Genomic DNA, 9,300 nt, shown 5'->3' with positions numbered 1-9,300 from the left:
GCAGTTGCGAGTTATAAAGTCAGAATTGCGAGATATAAACTTCTTGCAATTGCGAGTTTATATCACACAATTCTGACTTAAATTCCAATCGGAAGTGAGCATCCCTATGCCCTACTCACTTCGAAGGGCAGAACGTAACCATAAATAATTAAATTACTTCCTTGAAGTGACCATTACATGTTCCCTTCGCTAACAAACCGGTGGAAGGGCCCTTCGTGAAGGGATTCAGTTGTTCACTTTCGTTTGGAATGCTCCTATAAACGGCGTCCCCTTCCTGAAGTGTGGAGACAAAAACTATTCAGTCAATGAACATTCTAAGTTCATAAGAACCAGTGACATCAGAGTTCTGCCCAAATTCTGCTCCACCCAGCAGAAGATCTTGATCCACTGCATAATTCTGTACAGCAGGAGTTTCCCTTCCCTGACCAGGAAACAAACTACAGCTATAAAAACAAACCTAGCAGTCATTCACCAACATCTCCAAACATTGTGGTTGTGAGAAGAGGACTGCTGAAACCAGCTGACACGTCTACGATCAAGAAAAGGTTGGTTTCATTTCAAACAAAATAATTATGCTGGTTTATTTGTTCGTTTATGTTATGTAGAATTTAAGAAGACTTAACATCATGGACATTTGATTTCTGTTTATGTATATGACGAGACAAATACTGTGTTGCAGCACAATGAAAGCTTGTCAGTGCATCCTGCTACTCTTCAGCTGCCAGATTCTTTATACTCGAGGTAAACGATGAATGTGTGTTTGGGGATTCAGAATCATATCATGATACTAACAATTGCAGAATAATTCAAATGAATCCAACCCAAATATTTCCATAGCTTTAGAGTGTGAAGTGATTCCTGGTACCCTGAAGCAGATTGATGCTGGATTAGGCTCAGTGGGTGGAGTCAACAATGACAGTGAAGTCTTCCTATTTTTGGGAAAAAGTTTTACAAGAATAAATGCATCACTGAAGCACATTACTGTTGGACCGGCTGGACAGTTCGGAGTGAGTCCAGCAAACATTGTCTTCAAGTTTCAGAGCGGAATCTTCATGCAGATTCGAGGTAAAAAAAAGAAAAGAAAAAGTAAAAAAAAAAGAAAATTAGGCTCAAAATGCTGAATGCAGATTATCTTATCTGTCCATATTTTGTCTGACTTTTCCCTTCAATCTCTTTATTTTAAGGAATATCAGGAGGTTTAAAGCAGGTGGATGCTGGAAGTGAGATTGTTGCAGGTGTTAATCCGATAGACGACGTCTTCTGCATTAACAAGGACACTAACAGCAATGGGCCTCCTGCAAATGCTGCTTGGACACAACTCACAGGAGGAAGGCTGAAGTACTACAGCTGTGGCCCGTACAGCTGTTGGGGGGTGAACTTTACAGATAATGTCTTCCTCAAAAGGGTAAGAGTAAAATTCAGAGTGGAAAGGCTTGAACAAAAAGAAAAATCCTAAGTACACAGTATCAGACAAGTGAGATGTTTGTATCTTGTTGTGTTTCTCAGAATGTGACGGGTTCTTCCTGTGGTGGGTCAGCTTTTTCGGAGATTGTTAATGGATCTTTGTCAATGGTCGAAGTAGCAACTGATGGCAGCGTCTATGGTGTTGACTCTAAGGGGTCTTTGTTGCAAAGGTGAGCTGAAAATGGCACTGAAAGCTTATTTTAAGAAACCTTCTAAAATGAACAACAGTAAAATTGAATAATAATATTTAGTTATTAGAAACCTCTCATTCTTATCTGTTTTAGACTCGGGGTCTCTCCATCAAATCCCGCTGGCACAGCATGGCAAAGGATTGCCGCCTGTCCCTTTGGCCACAAACATGTGACCTACGATGTGGGGAGGCTGTGGGTCATCTGTATTGATGGATCCATCAGAAGATGTACTTGAATGTCCATCATGCATCTCAGAGGAACACAACGATCATTAAACGTAGAAATCTGAAAATAAAGCTTGTTTTGTTTGTTTTAGTTTTTTTTCTGTTTAACCAATTAAAGTTGAGTTTTGTTTTTATGCTCATTGAAGTTTAACGTATAGAGTTTTTTGCATTGCCATATGTCAATAAAGTTTAAATGAAACTACACAAGAGTTGGACTGCTTCATGCTCACCTTTTCTTCATAATCAACTGAAAATGTATTTTTTTTAAATGATTGTCATGAATCATGGAGAAATGCATCAGTTTGTCAGAAATAATTAAAAACTCTTTGCAACAATACACTTACAATTTTAGTCCTTTTGAGGGACTACATTTTTATGTGGATTAACCTCTAGATGTGCATTACTGACATATTTTATTTAGTATTTATGTTCAATATAAGTTTTAAAAAACGTCAATCAAGCAATCTTAAACTCTTTTTGCCCATTGGGTATCAATGAAACGTTGCTTTAAGATTGGATGATGAGTGATGCAGCTGGAGATGACAGAGATGGTTGTCAGGCAATCAGTCACATAAAGGCTACTAAAAATGCGCCTCACTCACAACACACTTGGTGAAGTTGGGAAGTTGCTAAATTACTCGGAAAGAAATGTGTATGTGTTTGCAGAGGCTCTAATTAGAGCTCAGTCTCAAGGCTTCTCATTATTAAAGCCTGTGTCACAAACATGTGTTTGCTAATGATGTGGAGTTTTGGAAGTGACACAGGGTTTATTTGGATCAGTTTAAATTAGAGTGGGATCTGTATAAATAAAGTTTCATGGCATATTTCTGTATTCCTGAGTGGGTTTCATTCTCAGACTAGTAGTAGTACACAGCAACCAAATCATCATGGTAACAGAAATGCTGGCTGGATGAATTAAACAGGAGAATGGCACAGCCTTGTGGTGCCACACAATATAACATCTTATGGACTTCTATCAGACTGAATGTGGCCACTCACACACAGATCAAACTCTGGGAAAAGCAATTTCTAGCAAGGTAGAAAGGTAGGTTATTTCAAACATTTGTTGTAATGCATATGCATTTGTGAAAACATAATTCAGACAACAACGATAGAACACCATATTACTCATCTTAGCAGTGTTACATTTATTAGGCAAAAGTGATAAACGTGTGCCCTCTATACAAAAAGTTTAGATTTTAGCAGGCTAAAGATGAAGTGAAGACTTTTATGAAGTGTAGCCTACATTCAAACACAATGAGAATGCATTTAACAAAAGTAACATAATCAAACTTGAGTGTTTGGAGGTTTAAATTCAATATGAAAAGGGTAAATTACAAACATTTTTACTTAAATTTGTGACATTTATCTGAGAACTCGCAGCGGGGGATTTCACAGTGTTTGCTGTAGATATTATGGCATCAGTCTGCCAGAGAAGATTGAAGCTCTCAGTGGATCCTGTGTGATTATAAAGTGCACATTTGAGATTGAGGATAAATATGACATAGACCTCACTGAGAGTGATGCTATAGGAGTTTGGTCCAAAGGTGGACATGAAGTAAATTGTAGAGTGTTTAACTCCAGCGATACCAACCCTCACTTTAAAGGGAATATAACTGGAAAACTACATGAGAAGAACTGCACCACTATCTTTTATAATGTTAGTTCAAATCATAATGATAAATATTACTTCAGGATTGAGAGTGGTAATCTGAAATACACCTACACAAACAACACCATAGTAAATGTCATTGGTGAGTGATTTTTATTTTTATATAAATAAATGTGTTAAATTAATGTTTTAAATGTATTTGTCATGCCATTATTGTCAGTGTACTTAATCTTGTATTTGTGTGTATTTCAGAGTCTCCCCCCAAACCCACAGTGAAGCTGAATGAGGATCAGGATCAGGAGGTGTTGGAGGGGAGCTCTGTGAGTCTGCGCTGCTCTGCTGAGACTCTCTGCTCCTCTCCTCCACCAACTCTCACATGGAGCTTCACTCCCAGAATCCCCCTCAGTGAGAGCAGCAGACAACAGGAGCTCCTCATCTCTGATCTGAACTTCACTGCTACTCACCGTCACCACAGAGTCACTTTCACCTGCACTATAACCTACCAGCTACAGGACAAGAACAAAACAGCACAGGACAACATCACATTACATGTTCAGTGTAGGATGTTTTTGTGGCATCAGTTCTTTTCTCCTCCATTAGACGCCCATAAATCTATACGTATGATATCATTCTCTTTTTCTTTTTCAGATGCCCCTAAAATCTCTCCCTCCTCCAGCTGTAACGGAACTGATGTAACTGTGTGTTTCTGTGAGGTTGATGGGAATCCCTCTCCTGAACTGGAGTGGCATCTGTCTGGACGTCCTGTCAGTAACTCTTCAAACACGTTCATCAGTGAAGAGCGATTGAACAGCACAGGCTTGAGGAGCTCCATCACTCTACATCAGTCACTCTCACACACATCCACTCTGCAGTGTGTCGGCAACAACACTCATGGCACTGCAAGAAAACAGTTTAAACTTAATCTCTTCCCTCCAAAAAGAGGTAAACTCAAATACACACTAACATAAGTCACAATAAAATTGTCTGCCAAATGCATATATAATTTTTTTTTTTTTTTCACTGCTTATCCTCTGTAGGATTGTGGGAAATTGAGGATCTTTCAATTGATGATTAGTAAATGAAAAAAGTCATAATCAGTCATTAATGCTAATGCTAATCTCTCACTTTTCATATCGTTCCTATGCTCCTGCCATCATTGTTTTCTTGTTGTTTAAAGATTACGATATGATTCGCTTTTCCTTGTTAAATTGAATCAGGATCATCAGTGGTTTTCTAAACACTCCTTTATTCTTCTTTAGGTTTGAATGTTTCCTCTGTGATGATTGGAGTTGCTGTTGCGGCTGTGCTGGTCATTATGTTCTGTGCCATTACATTTATCTGTGTACGGTAGGTGAACGACACATATAAGGTATTAAGAACCGTAGCAGAACAACTATAATAAATTACGGTAACACTTTATTTCGATAGTCCACTTTAAACATTCTACTAACTATGAGTAACATTGCAACTACATGTCAACTAACTGGCATTAGAGTATTAGTAGACTGTCTGCTTAATATTTGCTAACACTTTATTGTGATGGTCCCCTAACAGATATTCTATTGACTTATACTTGGCAACTACAATTCAACTTATTCTACTAACCCTAACACCTAACCATAACCAAACAGTCTACTACAGTCTACTACAGTCTACTAATACTCTAATGAGAGTAAGTTGACATGTAGTTGCTAAGTTACTTATAGTTAGTAGAATGTCTAAAGTGGACTATCGAAATAAAGTGGAACCCAAATTACTTAGAGAGAAGAAAAGATAAGGATCACAGAACAGACTCAACATATGATAATGAGCTGATGGATTTTGTTTTATATAAACACACTCACTTTTCTGACATGTTGCAGATGAAAGTGATTTATTCAGTTATGGGGAGATAAACATTTAAATACAACTTTATTCCAAGAACAATAGCACCTATTGAGAAATAAAAAAAACTAATTATACCAAAAGTTTACTGACTCCAAAAATGTAATGTGACCATCAAGTACAAAATAATACCTTGTTTTCTTACACTAGGAATAGGTAAATTGAATGTTATTGCATTATATAACAAAATATCAAACCGAGAGGCATTTGTTAAAAATAAAATAGTAAAAGTAAAACATTTCACAAACATTAGCAAAATTAACATTTAAATGATTCAGAACATGTATACAATTCACAATAAACACAACAAATATTTTGACACTATACTTTTTAAATTAAATTTACGGTAACACTTTACAATAAGGTTCATTAGTTAACTACATTAGTTAACATTAACTAATAATGAACTGCACTTATACAGCATTTGTTCATCTTTGTTAATGTTAATTTCAACATTTACTAATACTTTATTAAAATCTTGTTAACATTAGTTAATGCACTGTGAACTAACATGAACAAACAATGAACAGCTTTATTTTTTATTAACTAACATTAACAAAGATTAACAAAAACAGTAATAAATGTATTGCTCATTGTTAGTTCATGTCAACCTACCAGGAGTCTCCAGAAGAGCAAGGTGTCAGGGTCTCAGAGACTTGGGTTAGGTAAAGAATCCTAAAAATGTACCCCCTCTTAATAAGAATCACAAGCTGAAGTGTAGTAAAATACATGAAGACTGTTTTTTTATAGGCTTTATAGACAGACAGATTGAGAGTGACTCTTGAAGGACCAGCACCACATCCTCTTCTACCACTGTTTGAATAATTCATCTTCCAGAATCTGACAGTAAGTTTTGGGAGTACATTTTTAGTCCATCTCTGCAAAACAGACTTCAGGGTAGGAGATGGACTAAAAATAAACTCCCAAAACTTATTAAAACATATTCTGGAAGATGAATTCTTCAAATAGTGGTAGAGGATTTTTGGATTCTTTACCTAACCCAAGTCTCTGAGACCCTGACACCTTGCTCTTCTGGAGACTCCAGGTAGGTTGCAGTTCTGGAAAATGGTGGCGCTGGAGACTAAAGGGTTCCTGATGGTTTCACACTTAATTCTTCACCTTAATTCCTAATTCTTTTGCAGTTAACATGTGTCTTTTCTTCTCCACCTGTATTTGTCTGACCCTGCTGACCTAATGAGTATTTCACTGTCCAATGGTCATGCCTTAACTGCAATTTCTAGTATTGCATTAGTATTGCATTCTTCTCATGGGTATTTAATAATTTTTGACTTTTCAGTCTGAGTTAAATCTCTTTTTTGGCTTATTTTATCTGTAAAAGAAAACATGCCTAATAATTCTGCACACCTGAAAATAAGGCGTTTTTCATTTCCAGCCTTCATGAACAATTATATTTCACTTATAAATGATTAAATACAAAATTAATTGTAGTTATTACGATTAATGTGGTTTGGAATTTGTCAAATGTGCCTGGAAAAAAAATATGATCAGAAAATCAACGTGCCTAATAATTCTGCATGCACTGTATATAACAAAATATCAAACCAAGAGGCATTTATTTAAAAAAATAATAATAGGACAAGCAAAATATTTCACAAAAATAAATAAATTAGCATTTAAATGATTAAAAATAGATATGGAATTCAAAATGAACATGAAACATATTTTGACACTACTTAGTGGTTATCACTATTGTGAAAAACAACACTATGGTTACTTAACACATCCACTAAAAAAACTTAACACCAGTTGAGCACAAATAATAAATAGAGAAGTTAGTTCTGAGAAAAGCTCTTACATCATTTGTCTGCAGATGCCACTTGCTTTGTCACTTTGTATCTGCATTGCAAAGGACACTCAGACATTTTTAAGTGTGACTAAGTGGTCCAAAAAATGTTGGGGGTCACTGCACAAGTTTATTCACTTGCCAGTCACATCTGGCTTTTGATTTTGCTCTCTGTAAAGCTAGTATGTAACTGATATTAAAAATCAACACGTTGCTTAGTTTGTTTTAAAAATGTATATTGCATGAGGATTTGAAATCTGCCCCCCATAATTACTATAAAATTACACCACTAGACCATCATGGCTCACAGTCTTGTAGGAAGAGAGTCAGAACTGTCACTGTTTCCCAATCAAAGGGGGAAGAAAGGTGCAGGACGCCCCCGAAAAAGTTGTTTAAACAGTAAGAATGCGTTTCTTTGTAGAGAAATGATATAATGGACTAAACGTTAGTAACCCAATATCCTTTCTTTTCAGGTTGTCCGCCAAGCTGAAGGTGAGTCTTCTTTGTTATAAGGACTAGATAGTAAGGCATGATATAGGTTGATGATAATGATGATGATGAGGATGATGATGATGATGATGATGATGATGTTTGAGAGTGTTTTTGTTTTTAGGATCAGAATGAGGCAGCAGACACATATGCTTCTCTTCAACTCTCAGCTCCACCCTCTGAATATGAGACTTTGAACATTAAGAGAGGTGACACACAATAAACAACAAATACACATTTTATCTCCTCCTTTGTTTTCTTCACTCAGTTGTTCTTTCATGAGTTATGCAATGCATGCATTTCCACATGAAAGACATGGATCCGATGTCTGATACATTACAAAAGCCTGAAGACCAAGCCTCACTGGCAACAAATATGCATGTTTTTGTCATATTTTATGCAAATCTTTTTTATTATTATTTATTTAGAACAACAAAAAATATACAAATAAAATAAAATATAAAAATACAATAAGTATGCTGCAACATACCGAAAGAAAAAAACAATATCTATAAAGTATTAGAACAATTACAATATGTTCCAAAAGGAGCGGGATGAAGCAGAAGCTTATTATTTTTCCCAACCCTTATATAACTCTTTAATAGTTCCAGTATATATTTTATATATATATCATTTTTATATTCATAGCAAGATAACAAACATACCATAATTTTTAACACCAACCAAACTTTGACATTTTGCACCAAACAACCCTTCACCCTATATTCACATCTCTCAATGCAATCAGTATTATAACCCACACTCAAATCACCTCTGTTCCTCTTCATATCCTTTTAATAAAGTGTTTTATATAACTTTTTAAACTGTTACTGTTTACAATGTTTTAACACCTGCTCCAAACCATTCCATAACCTCAACCCACAAATAGTGATGCACATACTTTTTAGAGTTGTTCTTATTATAAGCTTTTTAAAGTTTAATTCTTCTCTATAAGCTTATACCCACCCTGCCTTTCCATATATATTTTTTTGTAAGTTTCCCGGAAGTCGATTACTTCTTGCTTTGAACATGACTTGTGTTGTCTTCAATTTAACCATATCAGTGAACTTCAATATGTGACTTTAAGAATAATAAATCTGTTTAGCTGTTTGAAATAAACATATATTTCATACACATTACATATTTGTAATTTGCTTGTCAGAAAGAAAGGTTTAGATGGCTTGATTTGATAGATGCTCTGTCCTAGTTTCTCTACCTATACTGTGCTGTAAAAATGTGTACTCTTTTTGTAACAAAATAAAATAAATAAAAGTCGGCCCACTTTATATTAGGTGTCTTTGACTACTATGTACTAACATTTAAATGAATCTTTTGATACAATGCACTTATTGTGTACATGCATGTTTTTACATTGTACTTATTTAAAAAAAATACCTGCATGTAAATACAGCTGTAATTATTAATTTCTGTAATTACATCAGTTACACTGTTGAACCTTCCCTTACACATTAGCCCACCTTTAAACCTACCTATACCACCAAACCAATAGCAGTTTTGAAATACAGCATAAACACTAAGTATATTATACTTATTTTTTTTAATGTAAGTATAGTAGTTAAAGGTCCCATATTGTCAAAACTGAAATTCCCTGGCTTTTTTCATGAAAACAGA

General features: G+C 35.3%; 2 protein-coding genes and 1 long non-coding RNA gene across 3 annotated transcripts; all 3 read left to right on the top strand.

Annotated features, from left to right (window-relative positions):
- The first annotated feature begins 446 nt into the window (after window positions 1-446).
- On the top strand, window positions 447-1,065 carry LOC311081888. The gene is made up of 3 exons (XR_014606045.1): window positions 447-545; window positions 680-741; window positions 838-1,065. It is a non-coding gene; the product is annotated as an uncharacterized lncRNA (long non-coding RNA).
- Window positions 1,066-1,186: 121 nt separating this feature from the next.
- Window positions 1,187-2,079, top strand: LOC311082190 (fish-egg lectin-like; the record flags this gene model as incomplete). Its single annotated transcript, XM_084112929.1, has 3 exons — window positions 1,187-1,405; window positions 1,507-1,634; window positions 1,749-2,079. Coding segments are annotated over 3 exons (489 nt in total), but the record flags the coding sequence as incomplete, so codon positions are not given.
- A 327-nt stretch (window positions 2,080-2,406) lies between these two features.
- Window positions 2,407-8,940, top strand: LOC311082189 (sialic acid-binding Ig-like lectin 7; the record flags this gene model as incomplete). The annotated part of the gene is made up of 7 exons (XM_084112928.1): window positions 2,407-2,438; window positions 3,290-3,633; window positions 3,744-4,049; window positions 4,140-4,433; window positions 4,751-4,838; window positions 7,653-7,671; window positions 7,793-8,940. 7 exons carry the CDS (start codon window positions 2,407-2,409, stop codon window positions 7,889-7,891), a joined length of 1,182 nt encoding a protein of 393 aa, XP_083969054.1. The 3' UTR covers window positions 7,892-8,940.
- Between the last annotated feature and the right edge of the window lie 360 nt (window positions 8,941-9,300).

The sequence above is a fragment of the Abramis brama genome, assembly GCF_963993115.1.
Source record: "Abramis brama genome assembly, chromosome: 4".
In the NCBI taxonomy this organism is placed as follows: Eukaryota; Metazoa; Chordata; class Actinopteri; order Cypriniformes; family Leuciscidae; genus Abramis; species Abramis brama.
The sequence above is the reverse complement of the archived record's forward strand: the minus strand, read 5'-3'. Positions and strand labels throughout refer to the sequence as shown.